Source organism: Moschus berezovskii, chromosome 22, assembly GCF_049115385.1.
Source record: "Moschus berezovskii isolate FMDL1 chromosome 22, NW_MosBer_1.0, whole genome shotgun sequence".
Lineage (NCBI taxonomy): Eukaryota > Metazoa > Chordata > Mammalia > Artiodactyla > Moschidae > Moschus > Moschus berezovskii.
In genome coordinates, this window is record NC_142481.1 from 6,908,096 (window position 1) to 6,934,111 (window position 26,016).

At 53.5% G+C, this 26,016-nt stretch overlaps 2 protein-coding genes and 1 non-coding gene across 4 annotated transcripts; 2 read left to right on the forward strand and 1 right to left on the reverse strand.

The window, feature by feature from the left end:
• Nucleotides 1-1,841: 1,841 nt before the first annotated feature.
• Nucleotides 1,842-8,950, forward strand: KLK6 (kallikrein related peptidase 6). 2 transcript variants are annotated; one of them, XM_055411503.2, is made up of 5 exons: nucleotides 1,842-1,887; nucleotides 2,496-2,664; nucleotides 5,420-5,667; nucleotides 7,094-7,230; nucleotides 8,320-8,950. In XM_055411503.2, the coding sequence occupies exons 1-5, from the start codon at nucleotides 1,842-1,844 to the stop codon at nucleotides 8,470-8,472; spliced, it is 753 nt and encodes a 250-aa protein (XP_055267478.2). In that variant the 3' UTR covers nucleotides 8,473-8,950. The 2 variants fall into 2 exon arrangements, with proteins under 2 accessions (XP_055267478.2, XP_088686376.1); XM_088830250.1 differs by having other exon boundaries at nucleotides 2,508-2,664.
• A 2,573-nt stretch (nucleotides 8,951-11,523) lies between these two features.
• On the forward strand, nucleotides 11,524-22,503 carry KLK5 (kallikrein related peptidase 5). The gene is made up of 7 exons (XM_055411478.2): nucleotides 11,524-11,766; nucleotides 11,911-12,029; nucleotides 12,324-12,407; nucleotides 14,847-15,108; nucleotides 16,587-16,843; nucleotides 16,980-17,113; nucleotides 21,991-22,503. The coding sequence occupies exons 3-7, from the start codon at nucleotides 12,335-12,337 to the stop codon at nucleotides 22,144-22,146; spliced, it is 882 nt and encodes a 293-aa protein (XP_055267453.1). The 5' UTR covers nucleotides 11,524-11,766; nucleotides 11,911-12,029; nucleotides 12,324-12,334; the 3' UTR covers nucleotides 22,147-22,503.
• TRNAG-GCC (transfer RNA glycine (anticodon GCC)) lies at nucleotides 18,512-18,583 on the reverse strand. The gene has a single exon. It is a non-coding gene; the product is annotated as a tRNA-Gly (tRNA).
• Nucleotides 22,504-26,016: the final 3,513 nt, after the last annotated feature.

Sequence of the window (26,016 nt, forward strand, 5' to 3'; positions counted from 1 at the left end):
TGGCCCATGCTTATTTCCATATACATGTGAAATCTTCAAGTTTTGAAGTCCCCCTAGGTCCCACTCGTTCCCCCGGGGCTCCCACCCCCAGGTCGCCCCTTCTCCAGGCGTTAACATCCCCCTGTGCATACACACTCTTCTCCTGGCAACGCAGGGGGAAGCTAGGAGAGGTAAGAAGAGAGATTTAGCGTGTCAGTGGAGACACGGAAAGTTGAGGGGGAAAGACAGCGATACAGAGAAGAAGATAAAGAGGCAAAGGATACTGAGACACAAGCAGGCGGAGAAAAAGGGGTGGAGGCACCGCCACCACCGCCAGGGAGAGATGGACAGTCAGAGGCACGGAGGAGGCCCAGGAGGGCCGAGAGCCTTGTGTGCGGCCGCAGGCGGACGGACAGTCAAAGCGCAGTCGGAGAGGGACAAAGGGAAGTTATTGATGAAGCCGCCCGTCCGCCTGCCCGGAAGAGAGCCTGAGAAATGGAGGTGCCAGGAGCATGGCACGGGGTGCTGGGGGCGGACAAAGACCAATTGTTCGAAGGCCCTTTCCCCACAGCGCCTGGCTCTGCACCCCAGCCTGGGGCCGGGGCGGGGACCAGCTTGGTGACACATGCTCTCTTGCTGGTCGGCTTGCTCTGTCTTGCGGGGACACGGAGGCTCCTGAACACCCACAGAGGCGACTTAAGGGCAGGTGCGTGAATCACCCCAGCCCCATTGAACCCTTGCCGCCTGGTGGCCCATGCCCCGGGGCACAGACAGCCTGCAGGCCCCAGAGTGCTCACAGGAGCAGTGGGAGGCCTGGAGGCCGGGGGTACCGCGTGCTTGCCTGGGACGCAGGCCTTCTGGGGTCCTCCCACCCTGTCGTGCTTGACCACCTAGGAGTCTAGGAACTGAGGACAAGCTCCTGCCCTTCCTGCCTTTAGATCCAGGTGTTCAGACTTTCAGCCCCTTTCTCCTTCGAGGTCCAGAACTCTCAGCCCCCAGCCCCTCCTCCCTCGACCCGGGAGTCGGGGAGTCGCCCCCTGGTGCACTCAGGCACCTGCACCCTGCTCCCTTGAACCCGGGATCAGGGGTCAGCAGGAGCAGTGCTGTGGGGGTGGGAGGAATGCGTGTGGGAGGCCCGGGGAAGGAGGAAAGGGCGGGGCGGCCTCTCGCTCCAGTCGCCCGGGGCTGCAGGGGTTAAAAGGAAGCATGGGAGCATCTGAGGCCAGGACGGGCCTCTTCCAGGCAGGCCGGGGCACTGGGGTGTCTGTCCGCCAGGCCCTGGGCGCCCACATTCTCTGCTTTCGGCCCTCTATCTCTGCCTGCCTCTGCTTTCAGCGTGCCTTCTCTCTGCCCAGCTCCCTGCACTTCTGACTCTCTCTGTCTCCCTGTCCATCCATCTGCTCCGGACACCTACTTCCCTGCCCCCAACCCAAGAACCGGCCCATCCCACCCACCCCCCGCCCCCTGCAGCCGGCCCAGCAGAAGCCCCAGGTGTGGAGGCAGTGACAGGTAAGCTCCAAGGGGAGGGGGAGAAGCCCCAGGGCAAGGGAAGAGCGTCAGGGGCCCTCCGTCCTGTTACTGAGCAGGCAAATGGGAGCCAAGAGTTGAAACAGAACGAGTGTAGAAACATAAGGAGAAGGGCAGGGCGAATAGCAGGTACTGGGGCCTCGCTGGCACCCCCGCCTTCGTGGGACCCTCAGGTGGAAGGCGTGGGTTGGGAAGATAAGAAGCCAGGAGGCTAAATGGGAAGGACAGAAGCCAAGGGTCAGGAGAGCATGGCCAGCCAGGGAGGATGGGGAGGGAGGAGCCTAGGCGAACTCTGAGGCTGGGACTAATGCAGCATTTGGCTTCCCTTCTCAGGAATGGCCGTGAAGATGCTGGTCATAGCACTGGTTCTGGTCTCTGCAGGTGGGCAAAAGGGCGGTGATGTAAGGGAGTCAGTTTGGGCAGGGGGTGAGGGGTGGTTGATGGGGAAGAGATTGGAATTGGGGGTGGGGACACATACGGGTATGCCGGGGAGGGGGGTTAGAATGAGGAAGACATTGGGGAGTTTAGGTTAGGGATGAGGGATGCAGGTGGGGAAGGGGTGGGAGTTGGGCTTCAAGATGGGGAAGAGGTTGAGGTTGGTTTGGGACATGGGGAAATTGGTGGGAGGTGGGTTTAAAGATGGGCTTCCCAAGTGGCCGCTAGTGGTAGAGAACTTGCCTGCCAGTGCAGGAAACATAAGATACACAGCTTTGGTCCCTGGGTCAGGAAGACCCCCTGGAAGAGGGCGGGGAAACGCACTCCAGTATTCTCGCCTGGAGAATCCCAAGGACAGAGGAGCCTGGTGTGCTATAGTCCATGGGGTTGCGACTGAAGCGACTTAGCAGGCACGCACAGGTTTAAAGACAGGAAAGTTTAGGGATGGGTTTGGCTCTGGCGGTGGGGATGGAGATGAAGCTGATGATCCAGGCAGCAATGGGGTTCAGCTTGGGGGGTGTAGCCGACACCTCCAGACCTCCCCTCTCACTCAGACCCTCCCTCAGCCCAAGCGGAGGAGCAGAACAAGGTGCTCCACGGTGGACCCTGTGAGCAGACGTCTCACCCCTACCAAGCTGCCCTCTACACGTCGGGCCACTTGCTTTGCGGAGGCGTCCTCATTCACCCGCTGTGGGTCCTCACCGCTGCCCACTGCAGAAAACCGTGAGTGTGCTCGCTGCCGTTAGACCCTGCGGGGCTCTTGCAGAATTGCATGACTCCCACGTCACGACGCCGGCTGATAACCAGGCTCAACTGGCCAGTATTTAATTGAGTACAGTACCCGTGCCAGGCAGTGTTTGGGACCCTGGGGGGCAGAGCAGTGAGGAAAACAAGCAAAACTGCTGCTCTAATAAGCCGACCTTCTAAACGGGGACAGAGGACATTACAGCGCCCTGTAGGGAGGGGTGGATTTAACTCCAAGCGCGGGGGGAAGCCGCGTAGGGTTTTCATCAGGGAAGCTGCAAGTTCCGGTTAACATTTTTAAGAGCACTCTGACAAGGGCTGCCGCTGGGGTGGCGCTAGTGGTAAAGAACCCGCCTGCCAGTGCAGGAGACGTAAGAGACAGGGGTTCGATCCCTGGCTCGGAAACATCCCCTGGAGAAGGAAATGTAAACCCGTTCCAGCAATCATTCCTGGAGAATCCCACGGACTGAGGAGCCTGGCAGTACAGTCCGTGGAGTCGAAAGAGTCAGATACGACTTAGTAGCTAAACAACCACAGGTCCAGGACCAATCCTCAGGGCGCTAATAACCAGTAGTTAGAGGAACAACAACCTCCATTTTTTTCAGTGCTAACTATAGACTATGTGTCTAGTTAGGCACATGGAATCCCACACAGTGAAAGAAAGAAAGAAAGAAATTGAAGTCTCTCAATCGTGTCCGACTCTTTGCGACCACGGAATTTCCCAGGCAAGAATACTGGAGTGGGTTGCCATTTCCTTCTCCAGGGGATCTTCCCGACCCAGGAATCGAACCCGGGTCTCCTGCATTGCAGGCAGACGCTTTACCATCTAAGCCATCAGGGAAGCCCAGTAACAGACTTTTTAGACCCATTTTGCAGATGTAGAAGCTGAAGCTCAGAGAAGTAAGAAGTGATAAACCAAGAGGTGTTGTGCCCCAGCGGCGTCAGGGGGAGACCTCAGCAGAGGTCTCACCTTGCAGGGTCAAGGACTCAAGGGCCTCCAGGGTGGTCTCCTCCAAACACTGGGAAACCTGGCGTCACTCGCACCGTCCTCATGCATTCATTCAGGGCACACCGACCAAGGGCAGCCACAAATGCTAGATTTGAGCTGGGCCGTGGGGACTCAGCGAAGACGGAGAGAGCTGCCCAGAGTCTCTGCCCTTTGGAACGCAGGAGTAGAAAGGCACCAGAAGACAGTTGTTGAATCCTTGGTGGGGGGAAACAAAAAGAAATATGTCATCACAAATTCCTCTAAGTCCAATGAAAGGGAAAAACAGGGGTGGCTCCATGAGAGAGAACAGAAGCACCTGCTTTAGACTGAAGAGGGTATCAGGGAGGGCTTCTGATGAGGTGACATCGCAGCTGGGGCATGGAAGGTGAATGAGAACGGGGAGCCAAACGCAGAAGCGGCTGAGCGCCCAGGGCAGGGCAGACGCAAGGCCCGGGACCCGAGGGGGCAGTCTCAAGAGTTCTGAGGAAGACTGCTGGTTCACCGAGGGCCGGAGTGGTGGGGTCAACACGTGAGCTTTATTCCGAGGGCAATAGGGAACTGCAGAAAGTTTCTCAGCAAGGGAGCAACGCTTTGATCCATTTCACAAAGATTTATTCAATACCTACCATAGGCCAGACACTGGTCTAGGTGCTAAGGAGGAGATATCTGACTAAAACAGAAATCTCATCTTTTTTTAAAATAAATATGTTTTCTGAACTTTTGGCCGTACTGAGTCCTCGCTGCTGCGCAGGTGAGAGCTACTTTCTAGCTGCGGTGGGAAGGCTTTTTACTGCTATCGTTTCTCTGTTGCAGAGCACAGGCGGTAGCGCGTGAGGGCTTCAGATGTTAGTTGTGGCTGTGGGCTCAGTAGCTGTGGTGCATGGGCTTGGTTGCTCCGCAGCATGTAGAATCTTCCCAGACCAGGGATCGAACCCGTGTCCCCTGCATTGGCAGATGAATTCTGAACCCCCGGGCCACCAGGGAAGTCTGAATATTTACACTGTGATTGAGTCTCCAGGGAAGGCCGCACTGAGAAGGTGACATTTGAAGGAGGCAAGGGAGTGAGGCATGCAGGTATCTGGGAGAAAGAGTTGCTGGCAGGTGGAACAACCACTGCAAAGGCCCTGGGGTCAGAGGATGACTGTTGTGTTCAAGGAAAGGCCGGGAAGCCTGTGTGGCTGGAGCAGAAAGAGAAGGAGAGTGGGCCACAGCGGACAGATAATGGGGACGGATCGTGCAGAACTTGATGGACCTCAGTGGGAGTTTTGGCCTTTACTGTGTGCAAGATGGGAGGCATGGGAGGGTGCTGAGCACAGGAAGTCCAAGGCTGGCTTGTATTGTTAAAATAGCCCTGGCTGCTTTGTGGAAGACAGACTAGAGAGGACCAAAGGCAGAAACCAGGAGTCCAGTGAGGCTGTGGTCCAGGTAAGAGATTACTGTGGCTCAGACCAAGATGGTAGCAGTGGGGGAGGAGCGAAGTGGTCAGATTCTGAATATGCTTTGGAGAGACAAAAGGATTTCTGGACAGCTTGGATATGAAGCAACACATAAAGGGTCGAGATAGCCTCCGGGGTTATTCTGAAAGGAAGGAGTTGTCATTTGCTGAGCCGGGAAGACCATGAGGCCAGCAGCAGGCCAGATGGTTCGTGGTTCACCAGGCTACCCCATCTGCCACCGTAGGCCCCTCCAGAGTCTCAGCTGCAGTCCAAAGGGCTCCAGGTGAGACCCCACCCTTTCCTTTCCCAGGAATCTGCAGGTCTACCTGGGGAAGCACAACCTTCAGCAAAGGGAGTTTTTCCAGGAGGAGAGCTCTGTCGTCCGGACCGTGGCCCACCCAGGCTACAACGCCGCCACTCACGACCAGGACATCATGCTGCTGCGTCTGTCACGGCCGGCCAGGTTCTCTGAACACATCCAGCCTCTGGCCCTGGAAAGAGACTGCTCAGCCAACCACACCAGCTGCCACATCCTAGGCTGGGGCAAGATGGCAGACGGTCAGTATGGGGAGAAGGATACGGTGACCCGTCATCGCTGGGTGATGGGTCATGGCGGGGTGGTGGTTCATGGTGAGAGTCAGTGGGAGAGTGAACCAGTGGGTGAAAGTTCAATGGGGAGGGAGGGCAAATATGAGAGCTGGGCCAATGAGTGAACAGCCAGCAAAGAAAGCAGACCAACAACTGGTTGAAATGGAGTTGTGGGACATGACATGAAGGGTCAATGAAGAGGGAGGGTCAGTGTGGAGATATCAATCAGGAAGGGGGCCAGCTGTCAAAAAGGACCGATCCGGATACACGCATGATCAAGAAAGGATAAACGGAGGAGGGACTAGTGGAAGAAGAGAGATCAATAAAGCAGGGAAGCCAGCTGAAGGATGTGGATCAAGAAAGCGAACAATGTAGAGAAAGCTGATGGTGGAGGAACCAATTGAGAAGAGTCAAAGGTCAAGAGGGGTCACTAGATAAAGGACTAGAGGCAGAAATAAACCCAATAGATCAGTGGGAACCATGGAGGGTGGGCCTGTGAGTGAAGAGCCAAAAAAGAAGGGGGAATCAACAGGGGAGCACGAGGCCATTTAGGAAACAACCAATGAGGGAGCACAGCTTTGGATGAAGGGCCAATAGGAAGGGAGAACCAATAAGGAAGGAAGGGACCAGTTAGGAAAGGCACACAGTCAAGTGGTGACCAATCAGGATGAGCCAATGGGAAAACAGGTCCAGTGAAGGAGGAAGGGATATAACAGAGGAGCGACTAATAGAGGAAGAGAATACTGAAGAAGGTGGGACCAGTGGAAAAGTGACAAGTGGAGGTGGGACCTAAGAGAAAGGAAAAGCCAATAGGAAATGAAGACTGAACTGTAGTGCTGGAGAAGGCTCTTGAGAATACCTTGGGCTGCAAGAAGATCAAACCAGTCAATTCTAAAGGCAATCAACCCTGAATATTCATTGGAAGGACTGATGCTGAAGCTCCAATAGTTTTGCTACCTGATGCGAAGAACTGACTCACTGAAAAAGACCCTGATGCTGGGAAAGACTGGAGGCAGGAGAAGAAGGGGATGAGATGGTTGGTGGCATCACTGACTCAACGGACATGAGTTTGAGCAAGCTCCGGGAGTTGCTGCTGGACAGGGAAGCCTGGCGTGCTGCGGTCCATGGGGTTGCGAAGAGTCAGACTTGACTGAGCAACTGACCTGACTGAGAGAAGGGGTAATTAATGAGGAAGACAGGCCAGTGGGAGGGAAGTGATGGAAAGAAGGACCAGTCAGGAGTCAGGCAGTGGAAGTGCGTTTGAGAACGAGTGACAAATAGGAATAAGGGAACCAGTGGGAAATAGGAACCGTTAGGGGAGGGAGGAGTTATAGATGTTGGAGGATCGATGAGAAGGGTGGACTGTGAAGTGATCGTGGCCCATCTCTCTTTGCAGGTGAATACCCTAACACCATTCAGTGTGCGTACATCCACCTGGTGTCCCGTGAGGCGTGTGATCATGCCTACCCTGGCCAGATCACCCAAAACATGGTGTGTGCCGGGGACGAGAAGCACGGGAAGGATTCCTGCCAGGTGAGGATGCTGGGACCCATTGGCTACACGGCCAAGGACATAGATAGGCAGGAAGAGACAGACACACATAGAGCCAGGTTGGGTGAGAATCAGCGGCATGAAAAGAGAGAGAGATTCAGTTCCATACACAGAAACACAGACAGGGACAGGCAGAGACAAAACGCCAGTTAGCAGAGACAAGGATGGAAATGAGATCAAGAAGCAGAGAGACACAGTCAGGAGGCAGAGGGTGCCAGGAGAATGTCCCTCCTCCAACAGAACACCCACCGTCTTGCTTGGAAATAGCCAAGCTGTGCAGAAGGGAGACCCTAGCCAGGGAGCAAAGGGGCCCTGTCCACTCTCCCAAATACGTTTAACCTGGGTTCCTGCCATGTCGTCCATTGGATCTCTCCTTCCGATGCCCAAACTGACCCCTCTGCTTCGGAGGATCTGCAGAGACCAGCCAGGAGGGAGAAGGAGACAAAGCTAGAGAAAGGCGATGCCCAGTGAGTTGGATCCAAGGAAAGGGCAGGAAGGGAAGCCGCATTTCTGAGACCGGCCATCCTCCCTTTAGAGACGTCTGCGTTCCTGAGCCTCCCTCAGTCTTATTCCTGCTGACTGTGGCTTTGTGTCTGTCTGTCTGTCTTTCTTTGTATGAGTCATTCTCTCCATCTCTGAGTATCCCCCCACCCCCACCACGTCTCTCTGTCTCCTTTTGTCTGTTTTTCTTTCTTTCTTTTTTTCGAGTAGGTTTTTAAAGTTATTTGTTTGTTTATGGTTGCGCTGGGTCTTCCCTGGGGCTTTCTCTAGTTGCGGTGAGTGGGGGCTGCTCTCTCGTTGTGGGTGGGCTTTTTATTGCGGTGGCTTCTCTCCTGTGGAGCAGGGACTCCGGGCGCGCGGGCTGCAGGAGTGGCCGCACGCAGGCTCACTAGTTGCTGCAGAGCCTCAGCGGCTCCGTGGCACGTGGACTCTCCCCAGAACAGGGATCGCACCCACGTCCCCTGCACTGGCAGGCGGCTTCCCGGTCCACTGCAGCCCCAGGGAAGTCGCCATCTCTTTTGCTTTCTCCTGCGGGTCTGTGTCTGACTCTCTCCCCCTCCTCACTTGCAGGGAGACTCCGGGGGTCCACTGGTGTGTGGCGACCGCCTCCGAGGCCTTGTGTCGTGGGGAAACGTCCCCTGCGGCTCCAAGGAGAAGCCAGGTGTCTACACTGACGTCTGCAGATACGGTCACTGGATCCAAAGAGTCATTCAGGCCAACTGATCCTGACCTGTGACCCCCACCTCTTGACCTCGTCCCCCTCTCCTGCCCAGACCTGATCCTAATGCTTAATAAAAAGCCGTGACACCACGGTGCAAACCCTTCCTGATTCTACCCCAGCCCCACCCTCTCATCACTAGGTGTGACGGTGGACACCAGCTAAAGTCTTACCCCCGCTGCTAACAGAATACAATTACCTTCCAGTGATCTCTCCCTCCCCTGATGACCCCATGGGCTCAATTTCTTCCTACAGAGAAGTGGTCTGTGTCTGGCCAAAGTCGAGTTGGGGGTCCCAGCTCCCCCACTTGCTAGCCATGTACCCACAGGAACTGCCTCCTTCACTGTGTAGGTTTTCTCCTCCGTCTAAATGAGGATAAGAATCGTACATGGCTCATAAGGCAGTGGCTGTGGTGGGGGAGATTGAAGGTTGTAAACGCGTGAAACATAAGCAGCAGTGCCTGGCACACCCACGTGAACAATAAAAGAGTGAATTTTATTATTTGTGGTGCTTTCTGCTTTTACCCCTCATCTGCCTCTCTGAAGCTCGGATAACCTTAGTCCTCTTTCACAACCCAACCTGATCCTCCCCCTCAGGGGAGATGTCCTTGATTCCTCCACCTTGTGCCAGCCCTGCCGAGGGTGGCTTTCTCCACTAAACTCCCCTTGCAGCAGCATAAGCAGGGAGACGAGAGGGCTGGGAGGCCACTGTGAGTGGGTAAGAGTGATGGGAGATGAGAGGAGAGGAGAGCGCAGGGACCAGATCCCAGAGGACCTCAAACCCCAGGCTGGGAGTCTGGGGCGTCCCCTGAGGGCAGTGGGGAGCCATGGAAGGAGTGTGAGCACCAGCAGCTCTGGGACCACGTGCAGGATGGACCAGAAGGGAAAGACCAGTGAGGGTTCAGGGAGAGACTACGCAGGCTGTGCAGGGGCTGGGGTGGGAGGGCTGGAGAAGGGAGGCTGGATTTGAGTATGCGGTTTGGTGGTGTTTGGGTCAGGAGCATTCTCAGGATGCTAATGACCTGCAGAAAAATCTGGGGAGGGTGGTTGGTGAGAACTTCAGATGTGTCCTCGACGTGGTAAATTATACAGGATGGTGGGGGCTGAGGCTTGAGGTTGGAGAAGTGGGTGATGGGGCTGGGAATGTAGGTCAGTGGAAGATGGCGCTGGGTCCTGAGTGCCAGGCTGAAGAACTTGACCTTGATCCTGAGGGCCTTGAGAAAAGGACAGACAGGATCGGAGGCAGATATGTGAAAGATTGCGCTGCAGTCCAGTTGAGGGGAGAGGAGGGGGATGAGCAGGGAGTTGGAGAGACCGGAGACGCTCCCCCAAATGAGGGGAGCAGAACCGGGTGAAGACCCAGGCTTGCATGTGCCTTCTGGGGTTCTTCCACCCGCAGGCACTGTGCACGACACCACGCTGAAGTTCACACCCTGTGCTCAGAAAGATCCTCCTTACTTAGTCCCACTGCCCAAGCTCTGAGAAAGACAGGTCATCTAAGCCAGCCATGCTCCCAGAAAGCTGAATAGAGCAGTAAGCGGCTCCCCAGAGAAAGAGAAAGGAGGGTCCAACATGGGAGCTGAAGTCTGGAGCAGAGAAAGTTAGGATCAGAGGGAGGGTCAGAGACTACGGATCATTTGCTTCGCCAACATGAATGGCAACCTTAGTTTTGCCCTGCTGAGTAGAATGATGTCAGAAATCATCACAGGTGGCCTTTCCAGACTGTCTCTCGATCCTAAAGATCTTCAGAGCTGAGAAAAAGCATACTTAGATGTCTCAAGAACCAAAGGAAGGTGAAATTTTATCAAGGCAAAAATTGAAATTAGCACAAAAGGTAAATCAACTCTACTTCAATAATAAAATAAAGTGCAGAAAAGAACTCCCCCCAAACCAAACCAAACAAACAAAAACCTTCCTGGAATTTGGAATTAAAAAGGTGAGTGAGTTAAGCTTAAAAGACTAAGAAAGAAGTAGGATGCAGGATTTGTCAGGTTAATGCATGAAATATTCATTGCAATAGGCAAAATAAGCCTCAGACTCTTATGTTTTCACTTTTTTTTCCCCCCTACACACTGAAACCAGCCTCCGGGCTCTAAATCCTCCCAGTTAACGGGTTCTGGATTATAGGGGTGAACAAGACAGCTCAGTTTTTGCCCTCGAGGAACGTGAGCTCTGCAGAAGCAGCGTCTCCAGGCCTCGTTGTCCTCTTTTGTCCGCAGGGACCTGAGTTGGCACAGAGTAGGTGCTCAGGAAGTAGGTGTCAGATGAGTCCTCGGCTCTTACATCCCAGCAGAGACAGAGACTTGGAGACGCAGTTAAAGACAGAGGCAGAGAGCTGGGGGGCAGAGCGAAGGAGGAGCCTGGATGGGAAAAGGTCAGGAGAGCAGCCGGGGTGGCCCGGAACCGGGGAGGGAGGAGGCACCCTTTGGGTCCCCACCCAGTGCCCCATTTCCCGAGGGGCCAGGAGCCACCCACCCCTTCTCCCAGCCTCTTGGCTTCCTTCTCCATTGGCAGGTGGCCCTGCCCAACTCTCGCCCACACGTGGCTGTGCCCAGCAGTCTGTGGAAGGCACCCGCGGGGGCCCCTAGACCAGATCCCTGCCCCTTTCTGCCCCCACGGCACCAGGTCCTGGATGCAGATCAGGAGGAAGTGTTGAGGGGGTCCCTCGGCAACGTGGCCAGAGTCTTCCTGGCCCCAAATGGACAGCGAGGGAGACAGAGGGACAGAGGCATGCAGAGACACACGCACTCAATGACAGAGAGAGGGAAGGAAGAAGAAGAAGAAGGGGAGGAAGAAGACGAGGAAGACGCAGAAACAGGGACAGGAGACCGGGAAGGGCAGTCAGAAAAGAGAGCGGTAACAGAAGGGACGGGCAGACGCAGGGCGCAGAGAGAGGCCAGCGGAGAAGCACAGGGACACGTAAGAGGGCGTGCACAGATTCTGGAGGTGATGGACACACTCGTTATCCTGGTTGGGGTCATGGTCGGATGAATGTGGGTCAGAACGCATCACGTTGTACATACTGAACACGAGCATTTTAATGTAGCTCAGTCATACCTCAATGAAGCCACATGAAATAAAAGCAGAAAGGGACACTGGTTGGGCGCCTTAGGACTGAAAGAGACTCAAAGATTCCAAGGCAAGCGGAACACAGAAGCCTAGAGCAGAGGGAGGAGGGCAGGGGAAGCCGAACGAGTGAAGGCGCAGGAAAGACGGAAAACCCGAGCCCAGCGCGCCTCCGAGCGGGCGAGGCGCCGGGTTTGAACTCTGGAGACCCCTCCCCATCCCGGGGCCAGGGAGGTAGGGAGTGGCTTTCGGGACTGGGTGGGGGGGCGCTCGGGGGCGGAGGTGGGGGGAAGGCCGGAGGAGTGGTTGCTAAAGCCCGGTAGGGCGCCTCACTACCCGGGAATGCGCCCCGGGGATCAGTGGGTGGTTATAACCCAGGCCGGTGCCAGGAGCCGAGGAGGAGGAGGTGGCGGCTGCAGGACCGCGGCGGCGGCGGCCCGAGAGTCTGCGGCTGAGCGGGGAGCCGGGTCCCCACCCCGCACCTGGGGTCGCAGCAGGTGAGCCCTGGGGAAGGGCGAAGGGACGGAGAGACGGCTCCGCGTGGGCTCTGGTCTGGGAAGGATGTGTCCGGGTCCTCTCTCCATCCCACGTCCATCCTTGCCCGTAGACCGGAGACAGGAGGATGCTCCGAAGTCTAGAATTTCCCCTGAGCCTCAACTCAGCGCTCTGGGTGGACCACGTGCTCATGGCCCCTCTCTGCTCTGAGCAACAGAGGGTGGAAGGAGATGGGGGTGGAATAAGTGGTCCCAGAATCACCGCCCACCCTCTTCTCCCCCACCCACCTCCATCAGGTGCAAAGACCATGGCCGCAGCAGGAGCCCCCTGGTCCTGGATGGTCCCTGCCCTAATTGCAGCCCTGATTCTGGGGGTGACAGGTAACCAGAACCCCAGTGTGTGCACACAGGCCAACCATGCTGGGGGGGCGGGGAGTTGTCAGGGACTCTGTGACCCAGAGGGACCCCGTGTGACTAGTTATGGCCCCAGGATTGGGTGAATGCAAATCTACATTTGTGATTGTGTGTGGCGGTGGGACTGCTACGTATGTGAGTGTGTGTGTGTGTGGTGCCTTTTCCCATATCAAGTGACTATCTGTGACAGGAGGGACTACCCTTTGAGACTGTACATGTGATCGTGTGACTGAGTGTGTGTACATCTAAGACAATGTGTGTGTCTCGATGATTGTGTGCATGGCTGTGTGTGGCTGTTTGGCTGTGTGTATGGAAGCCAGCTGGTTTCTGTCCCTGCGTCACAGGATTGTGTCTGACAAAAGTGCTTGGCGCCGTAAAATGTGTGGCTAGGTGCCTTCAGGTAGCCATCTGTGATTGTGTGATTGTGGCTGGGTGCAAGGTTATGGGTGGTTATGGGTGGCTCTCTTTGAGACAGCTACAGGTATTGCTCACTGGTTTGACAGCAAGGAGATCAAACCAGTCAATCTTAAGGGAAATCAACCCTGAAACACTCATTGGAAGGACTGATCCTGAAGCTGAAGCTCCAGTATTTTGATCACCTGATGCGAAGAGCCAACTCATTGGAAAAGACACTGATGCTGGGAAAGACTGAGGGCAGGAGGAGAAGGGGACGACAGAGGACGAGATGCCTGGATGGCATCACTGATGCAATGGACATGAACTTGGGCAAACTTCAGGAGAGGGTGAGAGACAGGGAGGCCTGGCATGCTGCAGCCCATAGAGTCGCAAAGAGTCAGACACGATTGAGTGACTGAACACCAACAACTTTGTGTGGTTGGTTAAGGCTCTATGTATGGGTGACTGTATGTGGCTGTGTGTTTGTAGGATCTAGCTCCCTGACCATGGATCGAACCATGCATCGGGAGCTCGGAGTCCTAGCCACTGGACCACCAGGGAAGTCCCATGACTGAGTGTTTGCAGAGGTTGTATGTGTGACCACGCAGTGGTGTGTGTGGAGTTCCCATCCCTCTGTGCCAGACCGAGTGTGCGGAAGAGGCTGTCACCCTGAGACAGTGGCTGTGTGACAGTGAATGAGGCTAGGCGACTTGCCCTGTGTCTTGGCCCACAGAGTCTATCTAACCTTGCCACTCTTCCATCGTGCTGTGTGCAGAAGTGAGGGGCAGTCTCTACGCGTCTGTACACAGGGTAAATATATACACAGGTCACTAAGATACTGTGTGTGGGTGAGTGAGATCGTGTCGGTTCAGTTCAGTCACTCAGTTGTCTCTGACTCTTTGCGATCCCATGGACTGCAGCACACCTGGCTTCCCTGTTCATCACCAATTCCTGGAGGTTACTCAAACTCATGTCCATCAAGTTGGTGATACCATCCAACCATTTCATTCTCTGTCGTCCCCTTCTCCTCCCACCTTCAATCTTTCCCAGCATCAGGGTCTATTCCAATAAGTCAGTTCTTCGCAACAGGTGGCCAACGTATTGGAGCTTCAGCATGAATATTCAGCTCCAATGAGTATTCAGGACTGATCTCCTTTAGGATGGACTGGTTGGATCTCCTTGCAGTCCAAGGGCCTCGCAAGAGTCTTCTCTAACACGTCAATTCAATAGCATCGATTCTTCAGCGCTCAGATTTCTTTATGGTCCAACTCTCACATCCATATATGACCACTGGAAGTGTCAGCCTCCTCTGAATGAGTGTACTTGGGGAGCGTGTGCACACGAGGCAGAGCCGCGTGTGGGGATGATTCGTGTCACTGTGTGTGTGCACGTCTGGGACAGCCGTCAGGGAGAACCAGTGATGGAGGAAGGTATCTGGGTCCCTTTGTGCAGGTTTGTGTGAGGAAGAAGGGTGCATATTTGTGTTTTTGAATTCACAAAATAACTCTGCTCTCAACCGCCCCACTCCAATGAACCCCTTCCCCCTGCCCTAGTCTGATCACTTTTCCTAGCTCTGCCTCTTTTCCTCAACTATACCCCTGGTCCAGACTTTATCTACAGTCCGGGGTCCTTGGGCTGTGCCCCTCCACCAAGAAAGGCCCCAGCTTCTTTGGGTTTACCTCCTTGGGCCAGGTTCCACCTCATGTCCTGGCCAAAGTTCCTAGAACCCAACCCTGGCCTCTTCCTCCAACGTCAGGGCTCTTTATACAATCGACTCCTCTGCGTGACCGTGGCCTTGGCCTCGTCCAGATCGATTTCAAGCCCCACCCACATCTCAGGCTCTGCCCACACAAGCCCAGACCTGGCTCTCTCGAAGGCTTGACTTCCTCACTTTTGGAAACTAGGCCCCATTTCTTAGGGCCCTAGCTCCGCCCCTCATCCACCGACTGGCCCCGCCCCTGAGTCCAAGCCCCGCCCCCGAGCTCCATCCCGCCCACTTTCTGCCCCCAGACCCAGTTCTTGCAAACGATGTGGCTTCCTGCGACGACCCGTCTGCCATCCGGCCCTCTGGGAGCACCCGGGACCTCAGGCCTGGGGCGACGGAGGACACCCGGGCGGATGAGAGCAGCAGCCGCATCGTGAATGGGACCGACTGCAAGAGGAACAGCCAGCCGTGGCAGGGTGCGCTGTTGGTGAGATTCAACAAGCTCTACTGTGGGGCTGTGCTGGTGGATCCGCAGTGGCTGCTCACGGCCGCCCACTGCCGCAAGCAGTGAGTGGGGGCTCCAAGACGAGGGCTGGGGGTGGGCTGGAGGAGGGGCATGGGGGGATCTGGTGAGGGTGGGATGGGGGCTGGGGGCTGGGCATGGGAGGTCTTGTGAGGATGCCATGGGGTCGAGGGAGCAGGAGGTGGCAGAGTTGGGGATGGGATTTAGAATGGAGCTGGGGAGGAGAGTGGGGCGGGATTGACGTTAGACTGGAGCGGGTTGTGGTAGGGGATGGGAGTTAGGGATGAGCTGGATTTGAGGCTCGAAATGCAAGCGCTGGATGGTTACCAATGCAAGGCAGGAGACACAGGAGACGCGGGTTCGATCCCTGGGTAGGGAAAATTCCCTGGAGGAGGAAATGGCAACCCAATGCCAGTATTCTTGCCTAGAGAATCCCATGCACAGAGGAGTCTGGAGGGCTATGGTCATGTCCAAAGGGCCGCAAAGAGCGGGATACGACTGAACACGCCTTCTTTAAAGGATTAGGTCTGGGTGAGGGCTGGTTTGGGGTCGAGAATGGGTTGGATTTGGGTTTGAGCATGCATATGCTGGTGCTTTGGAATGGAGATAGTATTAGGTTTGGCTCTGGAGTTAGAGCTCCGGAATTCGGCTCTGGTGAAGCTTGGGATGCAATGGAGACAAAAATGGAATTTGGATATGGTGGGGCTTGGGACTAGGTGTAGTTCTGAAAATGGAGTTGGGATTAGAGCTATGGGTGGGGTTGGAGATGTTCAGATTTGAGGTTGGACATGGTTAGATTGGGCTTCCCAGGTGGCGCTAGTGGTAAAGAACCTGCCTGCCAATGAAGGAGATGTAAGAGACTCAGGTTTGATCCCTGGGTGGGGAAGATCCCCTGGAGGAGGACATGGCAACCCACTCCAGTATTCTTGCCTGGAGAATCCCATGGACAGAGGAGCCTGGTGACAGTCCGTGAGGCTGCAAATAGTTGGACACAACTGAAGCAACTTAGCATGCATGGTTAGATGTGAGATTGAGGATGGTTGTATTGGGGGTTGAGAATGCATTTGTTCATGGTTTTTGTGGGGGGCTTCCATTGTGGCTCAACTGGTAAAGAATCTGCCTGCAATGCGGGAGACCTGGGTTTGATCCCTGGGTTGGGAAGACCCCTTGGAGAAGGGAAAGGCCACTCATTCCAGTATTCTGGCCTGGAGAATCCCATGGACAGGGGAGCCTGGTGGGCTACAGTCCATGGGGTCGCAGAGGGTCAGACACGACTGAGCAACTTTCACTTCACTTTCTGTGGGGAAAGGATTAGAGTTGGCACTGGGGCCAGGCTGGAGATGCGTTTGCCATTGTGACTGGGGTGGGGTTAGGCAAAGGTTTGGAAGCAAAGATGGTGTCAGGGATGGGTTTGAGGATGGGGGTGAAATTGGGGTTGGGGGTAGGTTTGGCATGGGAGTTGGCATTGCATATGGGGATCGGGATCAGAGTCGGTGGGGTGAGCAGCACCCACCTTCCTCAGGTTTTTCAGAGTCCGTCTTGGCCACCACTCGCTGTCACCCATGTATGAGTCCGGACAGCAGCTGTTCCAGGGCGTCAAATCCATCGCCCACCCTGGCTACTCCCACCCTGGCCACTCCAACGACCTCATGCTCATCAAGCTGAACAAAAGGGTCCGCGAGACTCCATATGTCAGGCCCATCAATATCGCCTCCCATTGTCCCTCTGCTGGGACCAGCTGCCTGGTGTCTGGCTGGGGAACAACCAGCAGTCCCCAGGGTGAGTGTCTGGGTCTGTCTCTCGACGCCCACCTATGTCTGCCTTCTCCCCCTCTCCGCCTCTGGGCACTCTGCCCCTCCCCGTCTTCCTCCATCACTCACCACCTGCCGTGCTGTGCGGGCTCTCTGTTCGACAGTTACCTTCCCCAAAGCCCTCCAGTGCTTGAACATCACGGTGCTGAGTGATGACCAGTGCAAGAAGGCCTATCCAAATCAGATAGATAACACCATGTTCTGCGCTGGGGACCAGGCAGGCAGAGACTCTTGCCAGGTAAGGCTGGAGATGTCTCCATTCGTGCAGCTGAAACACACTGAAACCACCTATGCACCTGGAACCTTGCTGTGTCCCGGGGACCCCATGATGATCAAGTCAGTGAGACCCTCTGTTCCCACAGAGCTCATACTCTGGAGCAACGCTTTCCAGTAAAAATATCATGCAAGCCTTACATGTAATTTTAAACATTCCGGTAATTACCTGTAACTTCCTGGGCCTCCCTGGTGGCTCAGACAGTAAAGAATCTGCATCCAGTGCAGGAGACCCAGGTTCAATCCCGGGTCAGGAAGATTGCCCTCCCTGGAGGAGGGCATGGCAACCCACTGCAGTATTCTTGCCTGGAGAATCCCATGGACAGAGGAGCCTGACGGGATACAGTCCTTGGGGTCACAGAGGGTCAGACACAACTGAGCGACTAACGCTTTCACACATAGTTATGTGTAAAAAAAAAAAAAGGTAAAAACAAACAGGTGAAATTAACTATTTTAATAATATGGTTTGGGATTTCCCTGGTGGCCCAGAGGTTGAGAATCTACCTTGCATTGCAGGGCACATGGGTTTGATTCCTAGTTCGGGAAATAAACTCCCTCATGCCGTGGGACAACTAAGCCCACGTGCTGCAATAAAGACCCAGCAAATAATAATAATGATAATGACGATAGTGATAATAATGGTAGCTCAGTGGTAAAGAATGCACTTGTCAATGAGGAGACAAAAGTTTGATCCCTGGGTGGAGAAGATCCCCTGGAGAAGGAAATGGCAACCCATTCCAATATTCCTACCTGGAGAACCCCATGGACAGAGGAGCCTGATGGGCTACAGTCCACGGGGTCCCAAAGAGTCAGACACGAATGAGCGACTGAACACACACGTGCAGTAATAATATACCCTATTTAATCCCATGTATCCTAAGTACCACCATTTCAAAATGTAATTAATATGTAAGAATTAGGAATGAGATGTTTTACATCCTTTGAATCTCATAGTAAGTCTTTGAAAGCGAGTGTGGATGTTTTTCAATGGTTTTTCTTTTTCCTGTTTTTTTTTCTTGTTTGCGCCAGTGTGTCCTTTTCCATTGACAGCATGTCTCAGTTGGGGCTAGCTGTGTCTCAAGTGCTCAAAAACACCGTGTCGCTAGTGGCCACTGCATCAGACAGCACTCGTCTCAAGGGAGAGATCAAGCCTGTATTGTATGGACAGGCAGGGTGTGCCCTGAAAAAAGATATCACATCTAAGGGGCCACCCTTTGTACCACATACATCATGTGTGTTCAGTTGCTCAGTCGTGTCTGACTCTTTGCGACCCCATGGATTGTAGCCCACCAGGCTCCTCTGTCCATGGGATTTCCCAGGCAAGAATCCTAGAGTGGGTTGCTACACCCTCCTCCAGGGGATCTTCCCCACCCAGGGATCGAACCTGGGTCACCTGCATGGCAGGCAGATTCTTTACCGTCTGAGCTACCAGGGAAGCCCCGATAAACATCACAGGTTTGTCTTATTTATCTTGGCACTTTTCAGGCAAGTGCAGTCTTAAGAGTCTTATTCCCACAAAATCTGTAGTAGGAAAGTTTTCTGACAAATGCGCGTAAAACATCTCAAAAAAGGAAAACAGGAACTAGGGGTATTTTTTAAAAGGCAGTATTTAACAGACAAGATTGATCACAAAGTTATTGGTGTAATAAAAAAAAATTTTTTTTTAATCCTATGGTCAAGAAACTGCATAAACAGGGTAATTTCAGAAAGTGGTAAGGACCATGCAGAAAATAAAACATAGTTTTATAACAGCAAGTGATGGGGGAGCAACATACGGAAGGGTGGTTGGAAGGACCTTGACGAGGTGACATCTGAGCAGAGATTGAATGACACACAGGAGGCAGCCTTGCAGAAGTTAAGAGCAAGAAAAGCATGTGCAAAGGCCCTGAGGCAGGAAGGAGTTCTGCTGATTCAAAGAATGAAAAAAAAAAAAGAGCCAGCATGTTTAGGGGACAGAGGTTGGGAGTGGAAGGATGAGTGGAACCCAGTGTTCAGCAAATACTTCTTGATTCCCAGGACACAGCTTCTTTATGTTCTCATGGGAGCTCTATTTGTTGAGGATGACAGAAATTAAACTGTTACAGCTCAGGACCCTTCCCTGTAGTCAGGTCCTCAAAGGCTCTGGATGCGTGCTAAGTTGCTTCAGTCTAGTCTGACCCTTTGTGACCCCGTGGACTGTAGCCCGCCAGGCTTCTCTGTCCATGGGACTCTCCAGGCCAAGAATAATGGAGTGGATTGCCATTTCCTTCTCCAGGATATCTTCCCAACCCAGGGATCAAACCTGGATTTCTTTTGTCTCCTGCATTTGGCACGTGGGTTCTTTACCACTAGCACCACCTGGGAAACCCCCCTCCCTCCAAAGGAACCCTCCTCCCTCTGCTGCTAAGTCACTTCAGTCGTGTCCGACTCTGTGTGACCCCATAGACGGCAGCCCACCAGGCTCCCCCGTCCCTGGGATTCTCCAGGCAAGAACACTGGAGTGGGTTGCCATTTCCTTCGGGATGTAAATTAACAAGGTCTCTGCTGGCAGGATGTATGTTCAGTAATATTGGTGTTTAGTAAGCTGTGGGCTCAGACAGCATTCCAGACCCATTCTGATGTCTGGGGAAAGCTCCCCTACACCCAAAAATCTTACAAATGTAACAATTGCAAAAACTTCCCAGGTCCACCAGCTTAATCTCTGTTCCCAGTTAACACTGCAAGCACACATATCTGGTTGGAGGGGTTTTTATGAGAAGAAAGCACATCTGATTCAGATACCAAAATCTAAAAAAAAAAAAAAGCTTTTAATTTTGTATTGGGGTGGAGCTGATTAACAGTGTTGTGACAGTTTCAGGTGAACAGAGAAGGGACCGAGTCACACACATACCTGTATCCATTCTCCCCCCAAACTCCCCTCCCATCCAGGCTGCCACATGACATTGAGTTCCGCGTTCCCTACCGTAGGTCCTTGTTGGTTACCCATCTGAAATACAGCAGCATGTATGTGTCCGTCCCAAACTCCCTAAGTAGCCCTTGGCGCGCGTCAGCGGCTCTCTGAGCCTGCGGGCCTCTTTCTGGCGTGTAAGTAGGTCGTGGGTGTCGTTTCTTTTTAGGCTCCACATAAAAGAGATGCTTCTGTCTGTCTGTCTTACTTCACTCAGTGTCCAGATGTCAACATGGCAAAATACGTAGCCTTCCTGTAGCCAAGGGCAGTACCTTTTTTTTTGCCCTAAACCTCAAGTGGCTTTTTCATACCCAAAAGCGGTCTGGGCGTGGCCACTAAAAAGCAAGAAGTAATAACAAGCATACTAATACTGTAATAATAATGGGAGCCAATTAATTGCCAGACACTCTTTTTAAGTGGTTCAGAAGCATCGGCTCAATTAACCCATTTAACCATTATTATTAACTCTCTTTTACAGACAAGGAGCCAAGGCTCAGAGCAGTTAACTCACTGCCGAGTGAAAGGAACTCTGCAGGGATATTAAACAAGAGTGAACACAAAAGGAGAGAAATTAAACCACAAGAAAGTTGAAATTTAGCGATTGGGGCAGCAGAGCTTTTTTTTTGCCTGGAAAACAGCATCTGCATTATAATACGGGAAGAAACCGGGTCGGAAGGATTTTGCATAAACATAAATAAGAAGTGACAGGAAAAATGCAGAGTATTATACAGGAAGGGTAATTACAGGGAGCTAAGGGAATTAGGTTGGAGAAGGAAACAGTAACCCACTCCAGTATTCTTGCCTGGAGAATCCCATGGACGGAGAAGCCTGGTAGCTACAGTCCACGGGGTCGCATAGAGTCGGACACGACTGAGCAACGGAACGGAACAGAAGGGAATTAAGTACAGGCTACCCAAATTAGTCCGAGGATCCTCAGTTCTGAACCCCCGGGGGACATGTGACAATGGCTGAAGATGTTTTTGGTCGTCTCAGTGTGTCCGGGGAGGGAGGGAGCTCCTAGTGTGTAGTGGCTGGAGGGCTGCTGCTAAATGTCTTACAATACACAGGATAGCCGCCCACAGCGAAGAACTGTCCGGTCCCAGTGGGTTCCCCAGGTGGCTCAGTGGTAAAGAAGCCATCGGGGACACAGGCTCCAGCCCTGAGTCAGAAAGGTCCCTGGGAGGAGGAAATAACAACCCACTCCAGTATTCTTGCAGGGAGAATCTGATGGACAGAGGAGCCTGGTGGGCCACAGCCCATGGGGTCACAAAGAGTCAGACACGACTACAGGACTGAGCAAGCCCGCAGAATGTTAGCAGTGCCAGGCTGAAAAGGCTTCACCCAGGGGTTGACGACTGCTCCTCTGCAAAAGTGAGGTATAGGTCCAAAGCCGATTGGTGTCAAGGATGGGTGAGGAAGGGAAAGGAAGGCATGTCCAGGAGGAGAAACTCAGTATTCCAAAGTTGGAGGGAAGAGGGAGAAAGAAATAGAAGGAAACAGAGACAGGCCGTGAGGGAGACGGACAGAAGAGTCGGGGTTTGGGTGGAGAGGGACAAAGGGTCAGCGCGTGTCAGTCGCTCAGTCGTGTCTGGCTCTTTGCGACCCCGTGGGCTGCAGCCCACCAGGCTCCTCTGTCCATGGGATTCTCCAGGCAAGAATACTGGAGTGGGTTGCCATGCCCTTCTCCAGGGGGTCTTCCTGATCCAGGTAATCAAACCCAGGTCTCCTGCATTGCAGGTGGATTCTACACCATCTGAGCCACCTGGGAAGCCCAGAGAGGGACGAAGGGGGTTTCTGAAGGGTGGACTTGGGGTGAGAGAGTGATATGCTCTCCGCGTGTCTCGCTCTCTGGCGTCTTCCTCATCTGTGTGGCCTCCACCTCCCCGCATCGCTGTGCCTCCCTCTCTCCTCCACAGGGTGATTCCGGGGGTCCCGTGGTCTGCAATGGTTCCCTGCAGGGCCTCGTGTCCTGGGGAGACTTCCCCTGTGCCCAGCCCAACAGACCCGGCGTCTACACCAACCTCTGTCGGTTCACCAAGTGGATCCAGGACACTATCAAGTCCAATTCGTGATTCATTCCTGGACCCGGCATTCTGGACTCCCCTCGCCCCCCGCCCCCCAACCCCCAGCAAGTCCCCGCCCCTGCAGGGACCCTAACACTCCTTCCAGACCCCAGTTCTTGCCCTAAAATGCTGAGATTGCTCATCTCTCCAGCTCCCCCCTCCACCCGTCTCCTGGAGTCAAGATCCCCCTCCCCAGACAGTGGAGAGACCAGTCCTTCTGGTCGGATCCTGAAGACAGTCCCTATAACACCCAGGGAGAAGGCTGCACCTCAGTCTCCCCAGTGCTTCCTTCCTCAGGTCCAGAGTCCACCTTCTCTGCAGCTGTGACCCAGATTTGATCCCAGAAATAAAGCATCTCAGAAGGGGGCTCTCTGTGTACAGTCTCTTCCTTGAACTGCCGGGTGGCCAGGAACAAGTCACTGGCCCCTCTGCACTGCTGTTTGCTCTGTTGGGTCATCATCATGACTGCAGGAAACAGAGATTCCTCGATTGGCTTTTCAGTTTATTCACAAATGCTGATCAACTGATGATTTCCTGCCAGGAATGGGTCCGCATGCTGGAGATACTACAGAGGGCAGAACAGAAAAGACAGACACATTTTATACTCTAATAAGCGTGTAAGTGATATGAATAAAGGAGAGCAGGGCATGGGGGAAGAAAAGGAACGTTGCGGGAGGGGCGTATTTATACTGGATGGTCGGAAGGGTGTGGGAGAGCAGTAGCCACCCCCACGCTCGCCCCAAGGTGTCCACATCCTAATCCTTGGAATCTGTGAATATGTGACTTCATGTGTGTGTTAGCTGCTCAGTCATGTCCTTTGTGACCCCATGGACTGCAGCATACCAGGCTCCTCTGGCCATGAGATTCTCCAGACAAGGATACTGGAGTGGGTTGCCGTTTCCTTCTTCAGGGGTTCTTCCTGACCCAGGAATGGAACCCAGGCCTCCCGCATAGCAGGCAGACGCTTTACTGTGTGAGCCACCAGGGGAGCCCCATGACTTTACATGGCAAAGGATGTTGCAGCTGTGACTAAATTAAGGATTTTGAGAGGGAGAGGCCGATACAATCCAAAGGGCCCTTGCAAGAAGGAAGCAGGGTAGGGAGTCAAAATGAGAGAGAGACTGGACAATGCTATGCTGATGGCTTTGAAGATGAAGGATGGGGCCGTGAGCCTAGGAATGCAGATAATGAAAAAGGCTCAGAAACGGATTCTCCCCGAGAGCTCCCAAAAGGAATTCAGTCCTGTTTGCCAGTCCCTTGATTTTAGCCCAGTGAGACAACACTGTGAACATCTGACCTCCAGAACCGTAAGAGAGTAATTTCTGTTGTACACTACTAAATTTGTGATCATTTGTTACATCAGCAACAAGAAACTAATGTAAAGGGCCTCTCAGAGAAGGAGGCATTTGAGCTGAGACCTGCCAGATGAAGGGTTTCTCTGGTGGCTCAATGGTAAAGAATCCGTCTGCTAACTCAAGAGACGAAGGTTCTATCCCTGTGTTCGGAAGATCCCCTGGAGAAGCCCACTCCAGTAATCTTACCTGGAAAATCCCATGAACAGAAGAGGCTGGTGGGCTACAGTCCATGGGGTCCCAAAAAGTCAGACAGGACTTAGCGACTTAACAACAACGTGTGAGATTAAAAGTGACCAGCCCCGAGAATGTCTGGGACCTGGAATTCCAGATAAAAGGATAAGTGCACGGGCTGCAAGACGGTGATGGGATGGGCATTTCTCAGAATGCAAAGAAGATCAATATACCCGGAAGCTGGTTGGTTTGTTTCCCTAAAAGGTCGGGAAGCCACCAGAGGTTTTAAAGCCGGCTGGTGACAGTGCTAAGCAGATCATTCCAGATATTGGTGGAAAACCAAACGGAGCTGCTTATTGGCCAAAATTAAATAGGGAGGTGCGTTATCAACAGACTGTCCATGACTAGCAGTTGGAGAACGATGGGACAGAGAGTTGCCTCGGGGACGGCTCACTCTCTGCCCATGCAGGCTTGCTATCACGGTCTCTTCTCGTTTTCTGCAAGGGGCCTCCTCTGTTTTCTCATCACTTCCGGAACACTGGCTCCAGTGATTGGGTTGTCTTAGTTCACCGGCAACAGAGAGGAAAAAATCTGATTGGCTGCTCGTGGGTCAGGTGCTGACTCTGGATCCAATCAGCTACGGATAAGGAGGTGGGGCCACCTAGTACAGGCCAAGCAGTCCATCACCCCTCTTTCAGCAGCAACCCGCGGAGCAGTACCCCTGAGAAGGCTGCGGGGTGTGGCGGTCGAGGAAACAGGCACATCTGGGGACAGGAGTTCTGGTCTTCAGAATCCAGACTTCAACATTATATGTGCTCTCAGTTCACCCAGATTTTTGTCTATAAATATGAACGTTTCCTTCTCCCCGTTGCCCTGTATGTTATTGTGTAAACGTACTTCAACTTACCCATTTTTACTTTGGATAAGTATTGGAGTAGTTTCTAGGTTCTTCAACAGTTTTAAACAGCTTACCTTTTTCCCGATGTAACATTTGTTGGACTTGCCTGTTGGTCCAGTGGCTAAGATTCGGCGCTCCCCAGGCAGGGGGCCTGGGTTCCATCCCTGGTCCGGAAATAAATCCACATGCCGCAGCTAAGACCCAGTGCAGCCAAATAAATAAATATTGCTGCTGCTGCTGCTGCGTCACTTCAGTCGTGTCCGACTCTGTGTGACCCCATAGACAGAAGCCCACCAGGCTCCCCCCTCCCTGGGATTCTCCAGGCAAGAACACTGGAGTGGGTTGCCATTTCCTTCTCCAATGTGTGAAAGTGAAAAGTGAAAGTGAAGTCGCTCAGTCGTGTCCGACCCTTAGCGACCCCATGGACTGCAGCCTACCAGGCTCCTCCATCCATGGGATTTTCTAGGCAAGAGTACTGGAGTGGCTTGCCATTGCCTTCTCCGATATAGTCACTAACATTACCCCCCCCCCCAAAATTGCAAAAAGAAATAACTATGGTGAAAAGAATTTAGGAGAAGCCGTGTGCCTCGATTCTCCACCCACCCCATCCGCCTTCTTCTTTCTGCTGATGGTGGAACCCAGAGACGTCCTGGATGGATTTAGACTCCAGGGTCAGCAGGAGATCAGAGGGGAAGTGTGTGGGCCAGGAGACAGAAGTCAAAGAGGTGGTCGTCATTCTCTGCACCGCATCACCACCTGAGACCCTCTATTTCCGAGGCATGGCACCTGACCTAAGTAAAGACGCTCACCCTACCTCTGGGTGGCCACGTGATCCAGTTCTAAGCAGTAAGACAGCAGCTGAAAACTAGCAGCTGGGTTTTCCCGGGAAGTTTTTGTTTTGCTGATGAAAGGGAGAGCATCATGTTTGGACTCCCCCGCCCCACCCCGCTTCCCACCTGGCATGTAGGTGCCAGGAGGCAGACCCGCCACTCTGAGGATAAAAATCACAGGATAAAGATTGGGTCTCAAGAGGCAAGAGGAATCCTGCTTTCCTGGTGACTTGCTTAAGTATCTGCTCCAGGCATGGACTTCCAACATCTGGGCTTGAAACAGAGAGACTAAAACCTCAAGTGTCGGGGCTTCCCTGAGGGTCCAGTGGTTAAGAATCCGCCTTGGAATGCAAGGGACACCAGTTTGATCGCTGGTCTGGGAAGATCTCACGTGCCGCGGGGCAACTGCGCCTGCCCGCCTAGAGCCCCATGCTCTGCACAAGAGAAGGCACCGCCGTGAGAAGCCTGTGGACCACAGCTGCACAGTAGCCACCGCTTGCCACACCCGGAGAAACCCCACGAGCAGCAACAAAGACTGAGGGCAGCCAAAAATGAAACAGGTAAATAAATGTGTCTTTTTAAAAACCTCAAGTGTCTGAGCTACCGGAATTGGTTTTTAGTACGC

Coding starts and splice junctions, on each gene's coding strand:
- KLK6 (XM_055411503.2), top strand. CDS start 1,842: ATGGCCGTGAAGATGCTGGTCATAGCACTGGTTCTGGTCTCTGCAG. Junction 1,888..2,495: donor ACTGGTTCTGGTCTCTGCAG/GTGGGCAAAAGG, acceptor CCTCTCACTCAG/ACCCTCCCTCAGCCCAAGCG. Junction 2,665..5,419: donor GCTGCCCACTGCAGAAAACC/GTGAGTGTGCTC, acceptor TTCCTTTCCCAG/GAATCTGCAGGTCTACCTGG.
- KLK5 (XM_055411478.2), top strand. CDS start 12,335: ATGGCCGCAGCAGGAGCCCCCTGGTCCTGGATGGTCCCTGCCCTAATT. Junction 16,844..16,979: donor AACAACCAGCAGTCCCCAGG/GTGAGTGTCTGG, acceptor TCTGTTCGACAG/TTACCTTCCCCAAAGCCCTC. Junction 17,114..21,990: donor CAGGCAGAGACTCTTGCCAG/GTAAGGCTGGAG, acceptor TCTCCTCCACAG/GGTGATTCCGGGGGTCCCGT.